General features: G+C 41.6%; 1 protein-coding gene across 4 annotated transcripts in view; it reads right to left on the reverse strand.

Annotated features, from left to right (window-relative positions):
* Positions 1-25245, reverse strand: part of erc2 (ELKS/RAB6-interacting/CAST family member 2) — a 119490-nt gene that overhangs the window by 17460 nt on the left and 76785 nt on the right. For 3 of the 4 annotated variants that reach the window (XM_052473828.1, XM_052473826.1, XM_052473825.1), the window contains exons 10-13: positions 17994-18134; positions 16555-16695; positions 7397-7432; positions 4959-5179 (exon numbers count right to left, since the gene is read on the reverse strand). In XM_052473828.1, coding sequence (XP_052329788.1) covers positions 4959-5179; positions 7397-7432; positions 16555-16695; positions 17994-18134 — 539 coding nt within the window. The remainder of the gene's footprint in view (positions 1-4958; positions 5180-7396; positions 7433-16554; positions 16696-17993; positions 18135-25245) is intronic. The other variant, XM_052473827.1, reaches the window with a different exon arrangement.

Here is a 25245-nt window from a genome sequence, read left to right on the forward strand (position 1 = left end):
TCCTGTGTCATGCCAACAGTAAAGCATCCTGAGACCATTCATGTGTGGGGTTGCTTCTCAGCCAAGGGAGTGGGCTCACTCACAATTTTGCCTAAGAACACAGCCATGAATAAAGAATGGTACCAACACATCCTCAGAGAGCAACTTCTCCCAACCATCCAGGAACAGTTTGGTGATGAACAGTGCCTTTTCCAGCATGATGGACCACCTTGCCATAAGGCAAAAGTGATAACTAAGTGACTTGGGGAACAAAACATCGATATTTTGGATACATGGCCAGGAAACTCCCCAGACCTAACTTAATCCCATTGAGAACGTTTGGTCAATCCTCAAGAGGCGGGTGGACAAATAAAAACACAAATTCTGACAAACTCCAAGCATTGATTATGCAAGAATGGGCTGCCATCAGTCAATTTGTGGCCCAGAAGTGAATTGACAGCATGCCAGGGCAGATTGCAGAGGTATTGACTCTGCATCAACCTCATGTAATTGTCAATAAAAGCCTTTGACACTTATGAAATGCTTGTAATTATACTTAAGTATTCGATAGTAACATCTGACAAAAAATATCTAAAGACACTGAAGCAGCAAACTTTGTGAAAAATGACATTTGTGTCATTCTCAAAACCTTTGACCATGACTCTAGGATAACCCTTTGAAGAACTGTTTTTGCTTCCAAGTAGAACCCTTTTGGTTCCAGGTAGGACCCTATTGGGTTCCATGTAGAACCCTTTCCCCAGGAACCAAAAAGTATTCTCCTAGGGGGACATCCATTATGGAACCAATTTTCTAAGAGTGTACAGAAGCTACACAAAACAGCCAAAACACAAAAGGCCACAGACAAAAAGTGTGTGTGTGTGTGTGTGTGTGTGTGTGTGTGTGTGTGTGTGTGTGTGTGTGTGTGTGTGTGTGTGTGTGTGTGTGTGTGTGTGTGTGTGTGTGTGTGTGTGTGTGTGTGTGTGTGTGTGTGTGTGTGTGTGTGTGTGTGTGTGTGTGTGTGTGTGTGTGTGTGTGTGTGTGTGTGTGTGTGTGTGTGTGTGTGTGTGTACATGCGCGTTTGTGTGTACATGTGTGTGTGGAATCAGTGTCTGGTTATTGTCTATGTGTAAGGTACATGGGAGCTGTACTGTGTTCTATGTTGTAATGAGAGTGAGTTCATGGTAAAGGGAGGGAAGAGGGCATACAGACTGTCAAATTAAATATCATCCAGGAAGTTAAAAGAAATACATATGATTCAGTATATACAGTGCAACCCAAAAGTATTCAGACCTCCTGACTTTTTTTCACATTTTGTTTTAAGTTACAGCCTTATTCTAAAATGGATGAATTTGTTTTTCCCCTCATCAATCTACACACAATATCCCATAATGACAAATCAAAAACAGGTTTTTCGATTTTTTTTCAAAAGCGTCAAAATATAAAACAGAAATATCACAGGGTATTCATACCCTTTACTCAGTACTATGTTGAAGGCCCTTTGGCAGCGATTGTAGCCTCCCTTTCTTCTCTGCAGATCTTCTCAAGCTCTGTCAGGTTGGATGGGGAACGTCATTGCAGTCATTTTCAGGTCTCTCCAGAGATGAATGATGTTTTCATCAAGGATCTCTCTGTACTTTGCTCCGTTCATCTTTCCCTCGATCCTGACTAGTCTCCCAGGCTGTGCCACTGAAAAACATCCCCACAGCATGATGCTGCCACCACCATGCTTCACCGTAGGGATGATGTTATGTGCCTTTTACTGAAGAGTGGCTTCCATCTGGCCACTCTACCGTAAAGAGCTGATTGGTAGAGTGCTGCAGAGAAGGTTGCCTTTCCAGAAGGTTCTCCCATTTCCTCAGAGGAACTCTGGAGCTCTGTCAGAGTGACCATTGGTTCCTTGGTCACCTCCCTGAACAAGGCCCCTCTTCCTTAATTGCTCAGTTTGGCCAGGAGATCAGCTCTAGGAAGAGTCTTGGTGGTTCCAAATGTCTTCCATTTAAGAACGATGGAGGCCACTGTGTTCTTGGGGTCCTTCAATGCTGCAGAAATTGTTTGGTACCCTTCCCCAGATATGTGCCTCGACACAATCCAGTCTCAGAGCTCTACGAACAATTCCTTCGACCTCATGGCTTGGTTTTTGCTCTGGCATCTACTGTCAACTTTGGGGCCTTATATAGATAGGTGTGTGCCTCTTCAAATCATTCCCAATCAATTGCATTTACAACAGGTGGACTCCAATCAAGTTGTAGAAACGTCTCAAGGATGATCAATGGAAACAATGGAAACAGGATGCACCTGAGCTCAATTTCGAGTCTCATAGCAAAGGATCTGAATACTTATGTAAATACAGTATTTCAGATTTTTAATACATTTGCAAAAAACTGTCATTATGGGGTATTTTGTGTCGATTGATGAGAAAAAAAGAAAACAAATCCATTTTAGAATAAGGCTGTAATGTAACAAAATTAGGAAAAAGTCCAAGGGTCTGAATGCTTTCCGAAAGCACTGTATGTGTTGACACTGACATACTGTATATGAGAAATATATGACATCCTTATGGCTTTCATATGTGAAATCATATGAATACAGTAGAAGTTCAGTATTAATACAAATATGAAAGTATTGATTCATACATGCTACTACAGATTCGTTTTTTGATATAGTTTGTTTACCTGGCTCCTTGTTTAGGTGGCAGGTAGCCTAGTGGTTAGAGTGTAGTACTAGTAACCGAAAGGTCGAATCCCCGAGCTGACAAGATACAAATCTGTCGTTCTGCCCCTGGACAAGGCATTTAACCCACTGTTCCTAGGCCGTCATTGAAAGTAAGAATTTGTTCTTAACTGACTTGCCTAGTTAAATAAAGGTAAAGGAAAAATATATTAGATTGAGTCATAAAGTATGTGCAGGCATGGGTGGAGAAGCAGGCTGAAGACATGCGCAGACAAACGTGCACAAAGATGCATATACAACATGACTACTGGTGCAGGCTTTTGCAAGACTACTGCTGTAGAGGTTGCACAACAGATCTAGTGATCTTTACATAACATGGATGGGCCGATGGGCTTCAAAATCACACCTAAATCAATTAAAAGGCGAGACCATATGCAGGTGCAGTCGCAGACGTAAACCACGAGGGCAGCCTTGCTGAAGTGCCAGGGACAGAGCACTCACTTTCCCAGGAAGTCCCACACCATGCCCCCAATCTGCTGGGGGGCAGCGGACACAGGGGGGAGCGGGTCAGGGGGAGCTCTACCACCGGGACCGTGACGAGGGACGGGGCCATGGCCGAAACCAGGGCGAGGGACAGGGGCAAGGTGAGGGGGGCTGTAACAGGGGGAGTAGGAGGAGAAGCGTGAGAAGGAGGGTGAGGGGAAAGTGTTGGAGAGAGAGAGGGAGAGACAGAGAGGGATATGGAAGAAGAATGAGAATGACACACTGAAATGCAATGGAATCGTATTACTGCTAGGGGATGCTCATGTGGCGAGCACATACAGTTTGACCTACCTGGACAGACCCTTTTCTGCAATATTTTACACTAAAATGGCCAATCCAAAGTCTAAAGATGAAATGTTCTATTCATCAATACTCTATAGGTATGATGTAGATTTTCACTATCAGCCAGCATAGTACCCGGGGAGGGGGCACCAGAGCAGCACAGTACAGTCCAAGATTTACAGGATGACGTGACATCCACATATCAACAAAGACCGAAGTAGATTAACTACACAAGAGCACATTTAAGCTGACTTGCACAGAGTTACAGGAATAGCAATAAATAGCATAGCAATAAAGCAGTCACCACAGGGCCTTTTGTAGACGACCCTGCACATCCAGTGCCTTGTCATACAAATCCAATGAGCTTTCACCTTCACTGCACATTGTAGGGGTTTCACCCATAGCCTTGCTTGCTCACTAAAAAAACTATTCAAACCTCCATTCATACTGTGACTCAATCAAGTGATTTGTAGTAATTAAATAAGACTTTCAACAGTAAGTATGTCACGACTCCCACCGAAGGTGGCTCCCCTGCCTGTTCGGGCGGTGCTCGGCGGTCGTCGTCACCGGCCTACTAGCCGCCACCGATCCCTTTTCCTTTTTCTGTTTGTTTTGTCTTATTAGTTGCACCTGTGTCTAATTGTGTTTTCCTGATGTGCTTCCTTATTTAAGCCTAGTAAACCCGCCCTTGTTTTGTGCGCGATTAATTTTGTGTTACATGTTGTGTCGTTGGGTGTGTTAGTGCTGCGGACCGTGTACCCTGTGTGTTGGTGGGAGACTAGTCCGGATAGAGTAAAAGATGAATGGAGAAAAGTACAGAGAGATCCTTGATAAAAACCTGCTCTAGAGCATTCAGGACCTTAGACGGGGACGAAGGTTCACCTTCCAACAGGACAACAATCCTAAGCACACAACCAAGACAACTCAGGAGTGGCTTCGGGACAAGTCTCGGAATGTCGTTGAGTAGCCCAGCCTGAGCCCGGACTTGAACACAATCTAACATCACTGGAGAGACCTGAAAATAGCTGTTCAGCAACAATCCCCATCAACCTGACAGAGCTTGAAAGGATCTGCAGAGAAGAATGGGAGAAACTCTACAAATACAGGTGTGCCAAGCTTGTAGCATCATAGCCCCAAAAACTCCAGGCTGTAATAGCTGCCAAAGATGCTTCAACAAAGTACTGAGTAAGGGGTCTGAATACTTAAGTAAATGTGATTTTTTATTTTTTTTTTATTTTTTATAAATGAGCAAACATTTATAAAAACCTGTTTTTGCTTTGTCATTATGGGGTATTGTGTGTAGATTGGTGAGTGAAAACCAAGTTTAGTGATGTAATCAAGTTTAGAATAACAAAATGTGGAAAAAGTCAAGGGGTCTGAATACTTTCCGAAGGCACTGTATATACTTGATATATCTGTAAATATAAAGCACTTCCGCTGAGTACCATAGAAATGTAAAGCTAAGGGTAGTATAGCCCAGTTACCTTTCCAGCTCGGCGATCTTCTTATCCCTGTCGTTCTTCTCAGTCTCCACCTCTCGGAGGATGGCTAGTAGCCTATCCACCTCGGCCTGGGCCTTGCCAGACTCCTCCTTATAGTAGGAAACCTCCTTCTCTAGGACCTTGACTCGCTGCTCCCGCTCCACATACTCTGGGTTCCCCCTGGAGCCCACTCCCACCTGCTGCTGCTGGACCTCATGGGCCTTCTGCATTGTCATGGAGAGAAAAAGAAAAAAAGAAAAAAACACACACACACACACACACATACGAATGGAACACACGCACAGACATGCACACACGCACAAACTCTCACAAATAGGATAAAGGGGAGAGAACCCAGAACAGACAAGCTCAACAGTCATTGTCTTTTATGAACTTCTCACTCTCCTCTCTCCCTCTTTCCCTCTCTCTCTGTAATGTATAAATAATGCATAGTAAACAGGGGACATCAGTACTGCTATGGCTCTGACTGAGACTGTTACTTAGCTCAGTTCTGTGAGACTAGTGTACCATAGCGATTGGAACAAAGGCTGCTTGTGCCTGTTACAATATGCTAATGCTAACTTGAAAAACAAGCGATATAGAACAGTTGAGATTTGTACATCTGTCATTTAGTATCGTTAGTTTTCCTGAGTAGCTTCTTACAGACTTGCTGACCTCATGACAATAACTTTTTAGGAGCCAAAGTTTACTGTGGGCCAGTTTCCCAGACACAGATTAAGCCTAGTCCTGGTCAAAAGAGCACTTTCAATGGAGAGTCAACATTTAGCATTAATTCCCTTTAGTCTAGAAGCAGGATTAATCTAGGTTGGGGAAACAGGCCATGTGTGTATAGGAAGGACAGGACCAGGGCCTGTAACCACAAAGCATCTCCCAGTAGGAGTGCTGATCTGGGATCAGGTAAGGTTACCTGTCCATATAATCATATTCATTATGATCTAAAATATTAAACTGATCCTAGATCAGCACTCCTACTTTGAGCCCTGTCCTTCCTGTTATAATCACTTGGTAGAATCCCTCATCTCTGCTCTCATGTCTCTCTGGATAATCACACCTGATCACTTCTAGTGTGTCTAAGTCACTGAAAGAGGAAAGGCTTTTGACCACCAGTCAGTAAAAACTGAACAGCTTGAGTCATCTTTCAAACACACAGAATTACACAACACATCTGAGACATCACATCGACAACGCTGACAGTCACAGAGCAACACAACAGTCCCAACACAACGGACCTAACACAACAGACCAACACAACAGACCCAGCACAACAGACCAACACAACAGACCAACACAACAGAGCAACACAACAGACCAATACAACACAGAGCATGACTAGATAAATATAGACCCCCACAGTGAGCCACATCAACCATTACCAGTGTTAGAAGGTTAATATTAGGCCTCTGTTCTATTGACCACTTATTAACATGGAGACAGTGAAGGGAGCCAAACAGTGACGAGCAAACAAAGCATGCGATAATAAGGAGGACAAATCATAGCATGCAAACCAACACAGCTGGGAAGACAATCTTTGCAATGCTTTCCACATGAACATATTTAGGTCAATCCAGCAGTGACAACCAGTGACATATTTCAAGCATGAGGAGTAAAGTGAGCACCAACAGTTTGGGGGGAATCTAAAGGTCTCAGAAGTGTGTGGCGTGTACCTCTAGGACTTGCCTGTGGGCCCTGCTCAAAAGTAGCGCACTATGTAGGGAGTAGGGTGCTGTTTGGGACACAGCTCTATAGGCCCTATACAGGTATGCAAGGCCTACAGTTAGATAAAAAATGTGTTGATTATTAATTCTGAGTTTGTTAAAATAATGGTACAGAGCTGCCTGATATCTTGGTATCTTACTATCAGTCATGATGCCGGATGTGAGAACACTATAGAAGAAGAAACTTTCCATAACTTTCAGTTAACTCAGCTTTTTTTGCTATGAAGCTTTTTTGTAAGAAACATTCGACCACAGTAAAAAACACATTATATCACCATTGTACAGGTCTTTGTACAATTCTTTCTAACAGAGACCAATGGTTGAGCAACAACAGTAGGTTAGGCTATCAAGATGTAAATAAATAGAACCGCAACTGTGTGGTCATACAGATTAAAGCTATGCTAAGATAAACGCTAAGCTAAATGCTAAGCTAAATGCTCACTTCACACTCTGTTCACCCAGAACAGAGGCTAATGTGCATGCAGTTGGAGAGCTAAATCATACTTATACAGTGTAAAGATCAACATGCATCTACATTATCTGAAAGAGATACCAGGGACAGTGGGACTGAGACCATGTGGCCATGACACGATTACGCACTAGCTAGCTAGCATGTTCCAGGGTTTTAGAGTAGCTTTTGGTGGGTGTCCTCATGCTTTCAATATGTGCCACCACAGAGAGCTCCAGATGGAGCAAAGGACTTACAGGGTTGTTCATCTGAGTGAACAGCTGCTCTGCTTGCTACATTGCAAAGGAAGGTGGTGAAGGGGGAGACGAGGAGGGAGGGGGAGGGGTGAGATCAGGGAAGATAGCATTAGCATGTAGCTCCGTTAGCCAGAGGAGAGTAGGAACAGCAGGATTCGGGGAGAACAGACTCGCCTGGTACCAGATCTGTTCATCCCAAACAGACAATGACCAAATGAGTTGGCAAGACAGCACGAACAGTTCTGGGACCAGGCTAAGAAAAATTATGTTACATGTTAGCCTACATGTTACATGTTAAAGGAGTGTCAATATAGAGAACATGTTTAATGTACATGTTGAACAGTATGTTGAGACCATAGAAATAAAATTACACCCAATTTGGAAGCCGTTCCATCCATCACGGAACATTGACTTGATTTTGTAATTGGATTTCTATGGTTGAGACAGCTAGGACCACTGGACAGGAACCGAAGAAGGAGTAGGGGGATGAGGAGTGAGGAGTGAGGAGTATACAGAATGGGTGGTTATGAGACAGAAAGACACAAGGAGGAGATCTGATGGACATCTTTGCTCCCCATCTCAGGGGTTCTACGGTGTTGTAGGAACATTATCTGAACGTTATCCAGACATAACGATTTCCACTAGTTACCACAGCAACAAAGTCAAAATTGGCTGTATGTCACCCGTTTCAGGAAACAAGGTGTATGTTCCGGGTCACTACCTCACACGAGAGACATTTAAATGTCATCTTTAAAATGCCTTCTGGAACATGTGAACTTTCATGTGCCTTAATAACAAACATGTATGCCATCTGTAAATACAAATAAAATTGTTCAATTACGAGCCTAGTTGGTTTAGCCACAGAAAATCCGGTGTAACAGATGTGAAATGGCTAGCTAGTTAGCGGTGGTGCGCGCTAATAGCGTTTCAATCAGTGACGTCACTTGCTCTGAGACCTTGAAGTAGTGGTTCCCTTGTGTGCAGAGGGTCCCTGGTTCGAGCCCAGGTTGGGGCGAGGAGAGGGACGGAAGCTATACTGTTACACCGGCAACCTTCCCACTTTCCACATGATTGGCTGAGATAATGCGTGGGCTGGACACGAGTTCGGATTGGTCTGCCACATAGCACGCTTCTGTCTATTTGAGCTGGTTAGTATGTGTAGGTAATCCTGTCTAACGTGGCTTTAAAAAATATATATATATTGCTTAGTAGAACTGCATAAGTGTTGCTCTCCACTTTCTGGAGGACAGAGTTTTGAAAAGTTCCGTTATGCTAATGCGTTTGAGGCTATGATTACGCTCCCAGATACGGGTTTGCTAGTCGCAAGAAGTTAAAAGTGTACTGTTATCTAGCTAGCTAACGTTAGCTGGCTGGCTTGCTAGCTAACATTAGTTGGCTAGCTCGCTAGCTAACATTACGTGTATGATCTTATTATTCGTATCTCAGAGCCATTTGCTTTGCTTGTTATAGCCTACCTTTAGCTAACATTGAACCAGGTTAGCTACCTACAGATTCCTTAGGGGTACTAATATCATGAGTTGTGATTATGGTTCATTGTTTAGCTAGCTACATGTCTTAACAAAAGACTCCACTATGCAAGTGTCAATTTTAATAGAATTTCACTGCGACAACTGTTAGCCAGTTAGCTTGGGTGCTTGACTGCTATTTTTAGGACAGAACGCTCAGAATAAGCCTTAAAGAAATTGGTAGAGCTCAAGCTTAAGAGGGTGTGAATGATGCTGAACGAGTGAAGACAAAGAAGAGCTCTCCAGTAGGTACCAAAATATTCAAAGGCCATTTTCTCAAAAGTGATGCTACAAGTTAATTCGAAGCATAATTACTTTCCCATTGTTCCTCAAATGCATTGTATGATATACTATTTTGTAGCTCTGTGTCTCTGCTTTTATTCAATGTAAAAAACATAATGAAACATTTTGTTACATAATACCGAATCAAGCCGGTCGCTCACATATTGTGAAAATGTATGAAAACAAAAATGTATTTAAGGTTAGGGTTAGGCTTAAGGTTAGCATTGGGTTTAAGTTTAGGGTTGAGGTTAGGGCTCGGTTTAAAATATATTAAGAAGCAAAATGGTAGAAATAGGCAGGGTTTATTACTTTGCGATTGTGGTAACTAGTGACGACCAGACATAACTGGTCCAATAGTATCCCGTTAGTAAGTTAATTAAATGCAGAAAACTCTGATCCGGGTTTTACATTCAATCACTATAGGTGATTGGTCAAAACCAAATTATTTGATTGCGTTGATAAGAGGGTTATAACAAACAGAGAATTTATGGAGGATTGGAGGTTTTCACAATGTTGCTACAGCGTTGTATATGCATGTGCTAATAGTAGCAGCAGCAGCATTGAATAAAGGATGTGTGTTGGCAGGGACTGATGAGGTTGTATATATTAGACATGCTAATAGTAGAGAATGCTCTAAAATTATCCACCAGGGTTCGACCCAAGTTCAATCAAAGGCAGTCAATTCAGGATGTAAACTTAAATTACATTTCAATAATTGATCAAAAAACCATCTACTGTATTTTCAATACATTCTCAATAAACTAAAAGCTATTAACTTCTTGAGTAAAGGGGGCAGGATTTTCGTTTTTGGCTAAAAATTGTACCCATTTGAAATGGCCTATTTCTCAGGCCCAGAAACTAGAATATGCATATAATTGACAGATTAGGAATAAAAACACTCTAAAGTTTCCAAAACTGTCAAAATATTGTTTGTGAGTATAACAAAACTGATTTTGCAGGCGAAACCCTGAGGAAAATCAAACCAGGAAGTGGCCACTATTTTGAAAACTCCATGTTCCATAACCTGCCTTCACACTATTTAAAGGGATATCAACCAGATTCCTTTTCCTATTGCTTCCTAAAGGTGTCGACAGTCTTTAAACATAGTTTCAGGCTTTTATTTTGAAAAATGAGCGAGAAAGATAACATCGCGTCATTGTATGGCCGGGTGAAAACAGAGTTTTGCTGGGCGTAACAGAGTTTGGGCAGCCATTGCCTTTCCCTCTCCTACTGAAAAGGACAGTTGCGGTTTATATATTATCGATTATATATTTTAAAAACAACCTGAGGATTGATTATAAAAAACATTTTACATGTTTTTGTGGACATTACGGATACTATTTGGAATTTGTCTGCGTTGTCGTGACCGCTCTTTCCTATGGATTTCTGAACATAACGCGCCAAACAAACTGAGGTATTTTGGATATAAAAATAATCTTTTTGGAACAAAAGGAACATTTATTGTGTAACTGGGAGTCTCATGAGTGAAAACATCCGAAGATCATCAAAGGTAAACGATTCATTTGATTGATTTTCTGATTTTCGTGACCAAGCTACTTGATGCTAGGCATTCATAATGTTTTGTCGAGCGATCGATAAACTTACACAAACGCTTGTCTTGCTTTGGCTGTAAAGCATATTTTCAAAATCCGACCAGACAGGTGGATTAACAAAAGGCTAAACTGTGTTTTGTTATAATGCACTTGTGATTTCATGAATATAAATATTTTTAGTAATATTATTTGAATGGGGCGCTATGCAATTCAGGAGTTGTTGATGACAATTATCCCGCTAAAGGGATGGGTAGCGTCAAGAAGTTAACCATACCCGTATGTCCAAGATTTTGTGTCCAACAGGTGAATTACAGAAGAAGGTGATTCACTCAATCCAACCAGGAGACTGGGTGTGGATCCAGTCCCTGAGGGGAAAGACTGGAAGCAGCCCCGCTGGGAAGGCTCATACCAGGTTCTATTAACCACCGCCTTTGCCGTTAGAATAGCTGAGAGAGCCACTTGGGTCCACGTTACCCACTACAAAAAGGTAGGAACACATACAAGCACCGCTGATCACACACAGAGTTAGGGGAAGAACCGAGTACCAACAGGGTTCGGGGGTTACCTCCTTAACGAAGATCCCCTATTCCGACCTTCCGGCGCCGACAGAGATGGCCGCCACGCTTCGCGTTCCTAGGAAACTATGCAGTTTTTTGTTTTTTTACGTGTTATTTCTTACATTAGTACCCCAGGTCATCTTAGGTTTCATTACATACAGTCGAGAAGAACTACTGAATATAAGATCAGCGTCAACTCACCATCAGTACGACCAAGAATATGTTTTTCGCAACGCGGATCCTGTGTTCTGCCTTTCAAACAGGACAGCGGAATGGATCCCATGCTGCGACCCCAAAAAACGACTCCGAAAAAGAGGGAAACGAGGCGGTCTCCTGGTCAGACTCCGGAGACGGGCACACCGTGCACCACTCCCTAGCATTCTTCTTGCCAATGTCCAGTCTCTTGACAACAAGGTTGATGAAATCCGAGCAAGGGTAGCATTCCAGAGGGACATCAGAGACTGTAACGTTCTTTGCTTCACGGAAACATGGCTCACTGGAGAGACGCTATCCGATGCGGTGCAGCCAACGGGTTTCTCCACGCATCGCGCCGACAGAAACAGACATCTTTCTGGTAAGAAGAGGGGCGGGGGCGTATGCCTTATGGCTAACGAGTCATGGTGTGATGTAAGAAACATACAGGAACTCAAATCCTTCTGTTCACCTGATTTATAATTCCTCAGAATCAAATGTAGACCGCATTACCTACCAAGAGAATTCTCTTCGATTATAATCACAGCCGTATATATCCCCCCCCAAGCAGACACATCGATAGCTCTGAATGAACTTTATTTAACTCTTTGCAAACTGGAAACCATTTATCCGGAGGCTGCATTCATTGTTGCTGGGGATTTTAACAAGGCTAATCTGAAAACAAGACTCCCTAAATTTCATCAGCATATCGATTGCGCAACCAGGGGTGGAAAAACCTTGGATCATTGTTACTCTAACTTCCGCGACGCATATAAGGCCCTGCCCCGCACCCCTTTTGGAAAAGCTGACCACGACTCCATTTTGTTGATCCCTGCCTACAGACAGAAACTAAAACAAGAGGCTCCCACGCTGAGGTCTGTCCAACGCTGGTCCGACCAAGCTGACTCCACACTCCAAGACTGCTTCCATTGTGGACTGGGATATGTTTCGTATTGCGTCAGTTAACAATATTGACGAATACGCTGATTCGGTGTGCGAGTTCATTAGAACGTGCGTTGAAGAGGTCATTCCCATAGCAACGATTAAAACATTCCCTAACCAGAAACCGTGGATTGATGGCAGCATTCGCGTGAAACTGAAAGCGCAAACCACTGCTTTTAATCAGGGCAAGGTGTCTGGTAACATGACCGAATACAAACAGTGCAGCTATTCCCTCCGCAAGGCTATCAAACAAGCTAAGCGTCAGTACAGAGACAAAGTAGAATCTCAATTCAACAGCTCAGACACAAGAGGCATGTGGCAGGGTCTACAGTCAATCACGGATGACAGGAAGAAATCCAGCCCCGTCACGGACCAGGATGTCTTGACTAAATAACTTTTATGCCCGCTTCGAGGACAATACAGTGCCACTGACACGGCCTGCAACGGAAACGTGCGGTCTCTCCTTCACTGCAGCCGAGGTGAGTAAGACATTTAAACGTGTTAACCCTCGCAAGGCTGCAGGCCCAGACGGCATCCCCTGCCGCGCCCTCAGAGCATGCGCAGACCAGCTGGCCGGTGTGTTTACGGACATATTCAATCAATCCCTATACCAGTCTGCTGTTCCCACATGCTTCAAGAGGGCCACCATTGTTCCTGTTCCCAAGAAAGCTAAGGTAACTGAGCTAAACGACTACCGCCCGTAGCACTCACTTCCGTCATCATGAAGTGCTTTGAGAGACTAGTCAAGGACCATATCACCTCCACCCTACCTGACACCCTAGACCCACTCCAATTTGCTTACCGCCCAAATAGGTCCACAGACGATGCAATCTCAACCACACTGCACACTGCCCTAACCCATCTGGACAAGAGGAATACCTATGTGAGAATGCTGTTCATCGACTACAGCTCGGCATTCAACACCATAGTACCCTCCAAGCTCGTCATCAAGCTCGAGACCCTGGGTCTCGACCCCGCCCTGTGCAACTGGGTACTGGACTTCCTGACGGGCCGCCCCCAGGTGGTGAGGGTAGGCAACAACATCTCCTCCCCGCTGATCCTCAACACTGGGGCCCCACAAGGGTGCGTTCTGAGCCCTCTCCTGTACTCCCTGTTCACCCACGACTGAATGGCCGCGCACGCCTCCAACTCAATCATCAAGTTTGCGGACGACACAACAGTGGTAGGCTTGATTACCAACAACGACGAGACGGCCTACAGGGAGGAGGTGAGGGCCCTCGAAGTGTGGTGTCAGGAAAATAACCTCACACTCAACGTCAACAAAACTAAGGAGATGATTGTGGACTTCAGGAAACAGCAGAGGGAACACCTCCCTATCCACATCGATGGAACAGTAGTGGAGAGGGTAGCAAGTTTTAAGTTCCTCGGCATACACATCACAGACAAACTGAATTGGTCCACTCACACAGACAGCATCGTGAAGAAGGCGCAGCAGCGCCTCTTCAACCTCAGGAGGCTGAAGAAATTCGGCTTGTCACCAAAAGCACTCACACACTTCTAAAGATGCACAATCGAGAGCATCCTGGCGGGCTGTATCACCGCCTGGTACGGCAACTGCTCCGCCCACAACCGTAAGGCTCTCCAGAGGGTAGTGAGGTCTGCACAACGCATCACCGGGGGCAAACTACCTGCCCTCCAGGACACCTACACCACCCGATGTTACAGGAAGGCCATAAAGACCATCAAGGACAACAACCACCCGAGCCACTGCCTGTTCACCCCGCTATCATCCAGAAGGCGAGGTCAGTACAGGTGCATCAAAGCTGGGACCGAGAGACTGAAAAACAGCTTCTATCTCAAGGCCATCAGACTGTTAAACAGCCACCACTAACATTGAGTGGCTGCTGCCAACACACTGACTCTGACTCAACTCCAGCCACTTTAATAATGGGAATTGATGGGAAATGATGTAAATATATCACTAGCCACTTTAAACAATGCTACCTTATATAATGTTACTTACCCTACATTATTCATCTCATATGCATACGTATATACTGTACTCTATATCATCGACTGCATCCTTATGTAATACATGTATCACTAGCCACTTTAACTATGCCACTTTGTTTACATACCCATCTCATATGTATATACTGTACTCGACACCATCTACTGTATCTTGCCTATGCTGCTCTGTACCATCACTCATTCATATATCCTTATGTACATATTCTTTATCCCCTTACACTGTGTATAAGACAGTAGTTTTGGAATTGTTAGTTAGATTACTTGTTGGTTATTACTGCATTGTCGGAACTAGAAGCACAAGCATTTCGCTACACTCGCATTAACATCTGCTAACCATGTGTATGTGACAAATACATTTGATTTGGTTTGATTTGATTTGATTTGATTTTGAGTATGGGGTGGTACCTAGCAGACTGACTAAGGGCAGGAGAGGGTTGGCGGTTTTTGGGAATATTAGGGACTCTGAGCTGCATCATAGTCTTGGTAATCTTTCTGATACATTCAGATCCACCACCTTCCTGTACTAATTATATGATGCCGTTGTCATTGATAAGAAGTAAAAGATAAACTATATAATACACTGACCATCAAGGATGAGTGACTTACAGAATATGAGTAAAATAAGTTATCGGAGAACTCTGGGGTGGATACCTCACTGACTGGGTGGTTCGACAGTATGTTTGGAAAATTGATTTTTTTAAATAATTACTGTGTTATGAGCTGCTTTCACCTGTATGAGTGTGTTGGTGTTGTGTGGTTGCTGTTTGATTCCTAGTGTGAGAGGTTTAATTACCAGGACTCTAGCGAGATCGATGACGCAACAAGTGATGAGGTGACAACTACATGCCTCGAAGCCTAGTTGATGCCACTGATTCCTTCAACCATGAGGAGCCCATGCTGGATGAGACGATCTTCAATGTTTAGACAGACTGTTTATTTAATGAAGATTATAATGAAAATCATAAAAAGAAGAGTTATTATTGGATATAGGCCTAGAACAGTCGTTGATGCGTATATGATGTAAATACATGTATTGGTTTTGTTTGCTTTTGTGTGACATTTATAATTCCAATAAAGGTTGAAATATCAGTGTGTAATATTTAGTTAAAGGGTTGATTGATAAGATCATTTATATGTTTAAAGTAATGACTAAAGGATTCCACCCTGAAATCATATAATTGTATAAAATGTGTTAAGAGTCATAGTGCAGGAGTTATAAAATGACTGTTTTTGCATTTTTGACTTCAGAACATTCCCTGAATAAAGAACCAACCTTTTGCAGAAATCTGGGACTTTGCGTAATTCTTATTAACCCTAGCTTTACAACCTAGGGGGGATTGGTCAAAAGTTATAGTGATTGTTATGATCTTTTAGATTGAAAATTCTTGTGACAGTGGTTTAAAGGAAAGTTCAGTATTTTCCAACCTAATGTAAGATGGTTCCTCATACTGAAAGTAGTCTACGGGCCAGGATAATCTGTAATACATGGTTCGGTTTTCTTTAAACAGCCACTACAAACTTCAGCTAATTTTAGCCACAGCTAGCTAAAAAGCAACGGAAGTGATAGGGGCAAACAAGCTATACTGAACTTCCCTTTTAATGTGACTATCCATGCCAGCTGGACTTGATGCAGGGGAAAGTAAAAGTCTTCATCAGCCATACAGGTATAACACTGTCTACATACTGCAGGTTTAGACTGAATTGTAAAAACGCAACTGAAGGTAAGCAGATTAGTAGAAGACATTATCATGGTATAAAAGGGATCTCTTCCACTTGTTTCCTTGAACCATTTAACCTAATACTTGCTGAACTGTGCACAATGCACTGTAGGTTTCTCACCGTTACCAAACACTGTAAGTAAGCTCTGGACCATACAGTGTTACTATAAATCCTTGCCATCCCTTTATCAGGGATTCTAACAGTGATTTTAACTGACAGACTAAATCATTGAGGCCGTCCCAAATGAGTTGTTCAGGTGGTCATTGCTAGTTTACATAATAGACATCAGAATGAAACCGCAAAGGCCTCTGGGAGTATGCTGTATTTTTGAGTCCCAGCCATGCATTCCCCACTTTAATTTACACTTTTAAGTTGTGCAGTGCTAGGACACCTACCTTCTGTAACTGTGTCTCCAACTTGCTACACTCCTCTTTCTTCTGCTCGATGGCCATCTCCAGAGACTTGAGCTTGGATTCTTTCTTCAGGCTGGAGGAGGCCAGGGAGGAGGCATGCTCCTTCAGGTCAATGAGACAGGACTTCAGGGGGACAGACAGGGACAGCACTGACGGTTAGGACCAGTCCAGACCAGGTGGCACAGCACAGTAAAAACACTGAACAGTCCTAACAGGGTCACGCTACCAGAGGGAGCAGCGTTTTAAGTTTTTAAGTTCCTTGGCGTACACATCACAGACAAACTGAATTGGTCCACCCACACAGACAGCATCGTGAAGAAGGCGCAGCAGCGCCTCTTCAACCTCAGGGGGCTGAAGAAATTCGGCTTGTCACCAAAAGCACTCGCAAACTTCTACAGATGCACAATCGAGAGCATCCTGTCGGGCTGTATCACCGCCTGGTACGGCAACTGCTCCGCCCACAACCGTAAGGCTCTCCAGAGGGTAGTGAGGTCTGCACAACGCATCACCGGGGACAAACTACCTGCCCTCCAGGACACCTACACCACCCGATGTCACAGGAAGGCCATAAAGATCATCAAGGACAGCAACCACCCGAGCCACTGCCTGTTCACTCCGCTATCATCCAGAAGGCGAGGTCAGTACAGGTGCATCAAAGCTGGGACCGAGAGACTGAAAAACAGCTTCTATCTCAAGGCCATCACACTGTTAAACAGCCACCACTAACATTGAGTGGCTGCTGCCAACACACTGACTCAACTCCAGCCACTTTTAATAATGGGAATTGATGGGAAATGATATATCACTAGCCACTTTAAACAATGCTACCAAATATAATGTTTACATACCCTACATTATTCATCTCATATGTATACGTATATACTGTACTCTATATCATCTACTGCATCCTTATGTAATACATGTATCACTAGCCACTTTAACTATGCCACTTTGTTTACATACTCATCTCATATGTATATACTGCACTCAATACCATCTACTGTATCTTGCCCATGCCGCTCTGTACCATCACTCATTCATATTTACATTTACATTTAAGTCATTTAGCAGACGCTCTTATCCAGAGCGACTTACAAATTCATGTATCTTTATGTACATATTCTTTATCCCCTTACACTTGTGTCTATAAGGTAGTAGTTTTGGAATTGTTAGCTAGATTACTTGTTGGTTATTACTGCATTGTCGGAACTAGAAGCACAAGCATTTCGCTACATTCGCACTAACATCTGCTAACTATGTGTATGTGACAAATACAATTTGATTTGATTTGATTTATCCATGTATTTGAAAGGGTACAGTTATTTTGCTCACTGTTCACTGTTAATTGTTCATGCAATACACATGTACTGTATATTCACACAAACAAATACACACGCACACCCACACGCACAAACACTGACCTCCTTCTCTGTTAATTCCATATGGAGGGTGTTGACTTTCTCCTTGAGGTCCTTGTTCTCCTTCTTATAGGACTCCACCTCGTCAATCCTCTCATTGTCCTCCCTCGCTCTCTGCTCCTTCAGTCTCTCTATTATCCGCTCCTGAGAGAGACACATATTCACACATCAACACATTATGTCTAGCACAACACATTATGTCCACCATCAACACATTATGTCTACCATCAACACATTATGTATAACACAACACATTATGTCTACCATCAACATATTATGTCAAACACAACACATTATGTCCACCATCAACACATTATGTCTAGCACAACACATTATGTCCACCATCAACACATTATGTCTACCATCAACACATTATGTATAACACAACACATTATGTCTACCATCAACATATTATGTCAAACACAACACATTATGTCCACCATCAACACATTATGTCCACCATCAACATATTATGTCCACCATCAACATATTATGTCCACCATCAACACATTATGTCCACCATCAACATATTATGTCTAGCACAACACATTATGTCTAGCACAACACATTATGTCCACTATCAACACATTATGTCGAGCACAACACATTATGTCTACCATCAACACATTATGTCTAGCACAACACATTATGTCTAGCATCAACACATTATGTCTAGCACAACACATTATGGCTACCATCAACACATTATGTCCACCATCAACACATTATGTCCACCATCAACACATTATGTCTACCATCAACACATTATGTCTACCACAACACATTATGTCCACCATCAACACATTATGTCCATCATCAACACATTATGTCTAGCACAACACATTATGTCCACCATCAACACATTATGTCTACCATCAACACATTATGTATAACACAACACATTATGTCTACCATCAACATATTATGTCAAACACAACACATTATGTCCACCATCAACACATTATGTCCACCATCAACACATTATGTCCACCATCAACATATTATGTCTAGCACAACACATTATGTCTAGCATCAACACATTATGTCCACTATCAACACATTATGTCGAGCACAACACATTATGTCTACCATCAACACATTATGTCTAGCACAACACATTATGTCTAGCACAACACATTATGTCCACCATCAACACATTATGTATACCATCAACACATTATGTCTACCATCAACACATTATGTCTAGCACAACACATTATGTCTAGCACAACACATTATGTCCACCATCAACACATTAGGTCTTCCATCAACACATTATGTCTACCATCAACATATTATGTCTAGCACAACACATTATGTCTAGCACAACACATTATGTCCACCATCAACACATTATGTCTACCATCAACACATTATGTCTACCATCAACATATTATGTCTCGCACAACACATTATGTCTAGCACAACACGTTATGTCCACCATCAACAGATTATGTCTACCATCAACACATTATGTCTACCATCAACACATTATGTCCACCATCAACACATTATGTCTACCATCAACACATTATGTCCACCATCAACACATTATGTCTAACACAACACATTATGTCTACCATCAACACATTATGTCTAGCACAACACATTATGTCTAGCACAACACATTATGTCTACCATCAACACATTATGTCTAACACAACACATTATGTCTAGCACAACACGTTATGTCCACCATCAACAGATTATGTCTACCATCAACACATTATGTCTACCATCAACACATTATGTCCACCATCAACATATTATGTCTAGCACAACACATTATGTCCACCATCAACACATTATGTCTACCATCAACACATTATGTCTACCATCAACATATTATGTCTCGCACAACACATTATGTCTAGCACAACACGTTATGTCCACCATCAACACATTATGCCTACCATCAACACATTATGGCTACCATCAACACATTATGTCTACCATCAACACATTATGTCTAACACAACACATTATGTCTAGCACAACACGTTATGTCCACCATCAACAGATTATGTCTACCATCAACACATTATGTCTACCATCAACACATTATGTCCACCATCAACATATTATGTCTAGCACAACACATTATGTCTAGCACAACACATTATGTCCACCATCAACACATTATGTCTACCATCAACACATTATGTCTACCATCAACATATTATGTCTCGCACAACACATTATGTCTAGCACAACACGTTATGTCCACCATCAACACATTATGCCTACCATAAACACATTATGGCTACCATCAACACATTATGTCCACCATCAACACATTATGTCTAGCACAACGCATTATGTCTACCATCAACACATTATGTCTAGCACAACACATTATGTCTACCACAACACATTATGTCCACCATCAACACATTATGTCTACCATCAACACATTATGTCTACCATCAACACATTATGTCTACCATCAACATATTATGTCTCGCACAACACATTATGTCTAGCACAACACGTTATGTCCACCATCAACACATTATGTCTACCATCAACACATTATGGCTACCATCAACACATTATGTCCACCATCAACACATTATGTCCACCATCAACACTTTATGTCTACCATCAACACATTATGCCTACCATCAACACATTATGGCTACCATCAACACATTATGTCCACCATCAACACATTATGTCCACCATCAACACATTATGTCTACCATCAACACATTATGTCTAGCACAACACATTATGGCTACCATCAACACATTATGTCCACCATCAACACATTATGTCCACCATCAACACATTATGTCCACCATCAACACATTATGTCCACCATCAACACATTATGTCTAGCACAACACATTATGTCTACCATCAACACATTATGTCTAGCACAACACATTATGTCTAGCACAAGACATTATGTCTAACACAACATATTATGTCCACCATCAACACATTATGTCCACCATCAACACATTATGTCTACCATCAACACATTATGTCTAACACAACACATTATGTCCACCATCAACACATTATGTCTACCATCAACACATTATGTCTAGCACAACACATTATGTCCACCATCAACACATTATGTCTACCATCAACACGTTATGTCTACCATCAACATATTATGTCTCGCACAACACATTATGTCTAGCACAACACATTATGCCTACCATCAACACATTATGGCTACCATAAACACATTATGGCTACCATCAACACATTATGTCCACCATCAACACATTATGTCTAGCACAACGCATTATGTCCACCATCAACACATTATGTCTAACACAACACATTATGTCGAACACAACACATTATGTCCACCATGAACACATTATGTCCACCATCAACACATTATGTCCACCATCAACACATTATGTCCACCATCAACACATTATGACTAGCACAACACATTATGTCTAACACAACACATTATGTCTAACACAACACATTATGTCCACCATGAACACATTATGTCCACCATCAACACATTATGTCCACCATCAACACATTATGTCCACCATCAACACATTATGTCCAACACAACACATTATGTCCACCATCAACACATTATGTCCACCATCAACACATTATGTCTAGCACAACACATTATTATTATTATTATTATTATTTTTTTAATTTTACCTTTATTTAACCAGGCAAGTCAGTTAAGAACATATTCTTATTTTCAATGACGGCCTGGGAACAGTGGGTTAACTGCCCTCAGGGGCAGAACGACAGATTTGTACCTTGTCAGCTCGGGGTTTGAACTAGCAACCTTCTGGTTACTAGACCAACGCTCTAACCACTAGGCTACGCTGCCGCACCATTATGTCTAGCACAACACATTATGTCTAGCACAACACATTATGTCCACCATCAACATATTATGTCTAGCACAACACATTATGTCTAGCACAACACATTATGTCCACCATCAACACATTATGTCTAGCACAACACATTATGTCTAGCACAACACATTATGTCCACCATCAACATATTATGTCTAGCACAACACATTATGTCTAGCACAACACATTATGTCCACCATCAACACGTTATGTCTACAATCAACATATTATGTCTCGCACAACACATTATGTCTAGCACAACACATTATGTCGAACACAACACATTATGTCCACCATGAACACATTATGTCCACCATCAACACATTATGTCCACCATCAACACATTATGTCCACCATCAACACATTATGACTAGCACAACACATTATGTCTAACACAACACATTATGTCCACCATCAACACATTATGTCTAGCACAACACATTATGTCTAGCACAACACATTATGTCCACCATCAACACATTATGTCTACCATCAACACATTATGTCTACCATCAACATATTATGTCTCGCACAACACATTATGTCTAGCACAACACATTATGTCTACCATCAACACATTATGACTAGCATAACACATTATGTCTAACACAACACATTATGTCCACCATCAAGACATTATGTCCACCATCAACACATTATGTCTAGCACAACACATTATGTCTAACACAACACATTATGTCCACCATCAACACATTATGTCTACCATCAACACATTATGTCTACCATCAACATATTATGTCTCGCACAACACATTATGTCCACCATCAACAGATTATGTCTACCATCAACACATTATGTCTACCATCAACACATTATGTCCACCATCAACACATTATGTCCACCATCAACACATTATGTCCACCATCAACACATTATGTCCACCATCAACACATTATGTCTACCATCAACACATTATGTCTAGCACAACACATTATGTCTACCATCAACAGATTATGTCTACCATCAACACATTATGTCTACCATCAACACATTATGTCCACCATCAACACATTATGTCCACCATCAACACATTATGTCCACCATCAACACATTATGTCCACCATCAACACATTATGTCTACCATCAACACATTATGTCTAGCACAACACATTATGTCCACCATCAACACATTATGTCTACCACAACACATTATGTCCACCATCAACACATTATGTCTACCATCAACACATTATGTCTAACACAACACATTATGTCCACCATCAACACATTATGTCTAACACAACACATTATGTCTACCATCAACACATTATGTCTAGCACAACACATTATGTCCACCATCAACACATTATGTCCACCATCAACACATTATGTCTACCATCAACACATTATGTCTACCACAACACATTATGTCCACCATCAACACATTATGTCTACCATCAACACATTATGTCTACCATCAACACATTATGTCCACCATCAACACATTATGTCTAACACAACACATTATGTCCACCATCAACACATTATGTCTAGCACAACACATTATGTCTAGCACAACACATTATGTCCACCATCAACACATTATGTCTACCATCAACACATTATGTCTACCATCAACATATTATGTCTCGCACAACACATTATGTCTAGCACAACACGTTATGTCCACCATCAACAGATTATGTCTAGCACAACACATTATGTCTAGCACAACACATTATGTCTACCATCAACACATTATGACTAGCATAACACATTATGTCTAACACAACACATTATGTCCACCATCAAGACATTATGTCCACCATCAACACATTATGTCTAGCACAACACATTATGTCTAACACAACACATTATGTCCACCATCAACACATTATGTCTACCATCAACACATTATGTCTACCATCAACATATTATGTCTCATCAACACATTATGTCTAGCACAACACATTATGTCCACCATCAACAGATTATGTCTACCATCAACACATTATGTCCACCATCAACACATTATGTCCACCATCAACACATTATGTCCACCATCAACACATTATGTCCACCATCAACACATTATGTCTACCATCAACACATTATGTCTAACACAACACATTATGTCTACCATCAACACATTATGTCTAGCACAACACATTATGTCCACCATCAACACATTATGTCTAGCACAACACGTTATGTCCACCATCAACACATTATGTCCACCATCAACGCATTATGTCTACCATCAACACATTATGTCCAACACAACACATTATGTCCACCATCAACACATTATGTCTACCATCAACACATTATGTCAACACAACACATTATGTCTAGCATCAACACATTATGTCCAGCACAACACATTATGTCTACCATCAACAGATTATGTCTACCATCAACACATTATGTCTACCATCAACACATTATGTCCACCATCAACACATTATGTCCACCATCAACACATTATGTCCACCATCAACACATTATGTCCACCATCAACACATTATGTCTACCATCAACACATTATGTCTACCATCAACACATTATGTCCACCATCAACACATTATGTATACCATCAACACATTATGTCCACCATCAACACATTATGTCTCCCATCAACACATTATGTCTCCCATCAACACATTATGTCTAACACAACACATTATGTCTACCATCAACATATTATGTCTAGCACAACACATTATGTCCACCATCAACACATTATGTCTAGCACAACACATTATGTCCACCATCAACACATTATGTCTACCATCAACACATTATGTCTACCATCAACACATTATGTCTAGCACAACACATTATGTCTACCATCAACACATTATGTCTAGCACAACACATTATGTCCACCATCAACACATTATGTCTACCATCAACACATTATGTCTAGCACAACACATTATGTCTACCATCAACATATTATGTCTAGCACAACACATTATGTCCACCATCAACACATTATGTCTAGCACAACACATTATGTCCACCATCAACACATTATGTCTAGCACAACACATTATGTCTACCATCAACACATTATGTCTAGCACAACACATTATGTCTACCATCAACACATTATGTCTAGCACAACACATTATGTCCACCATCAACACATTATGTCTACCATCAACACATTATGTCTAGCACAACACATTATGTCCACCATCAACACATTATGTCTAGCACAACACATTATGTCTACCATCAACACATTATGTCCACCATCAACACATTATGTCTAGCACACCACATTATGTCTATTATGCACACACACATTATGTCTCCCATCAACACATTATGTCTCCCATCAACACATTATGTCTAGCACACCACATTATGTCTACCATCAACACATTATGTCCACCATCAACACATTATGTCTACCATCAACACAT

The sequence above is a fragment of the Oncorhynchus keta genome, chromosome 21 (genome assembly GCF_023373465.1).
Source record: "Oncorhynchus keta strain PuntledgeMale-10-30-2019 chromosome 21, Oket_V2, whole genome shotgun sequence".
NCBI lineage: Eukaryota > Metazoa > Chordata > Actinopteri > Salmoniformes > Salmonidae > Oncorhynchus > Oncorhynchus keta.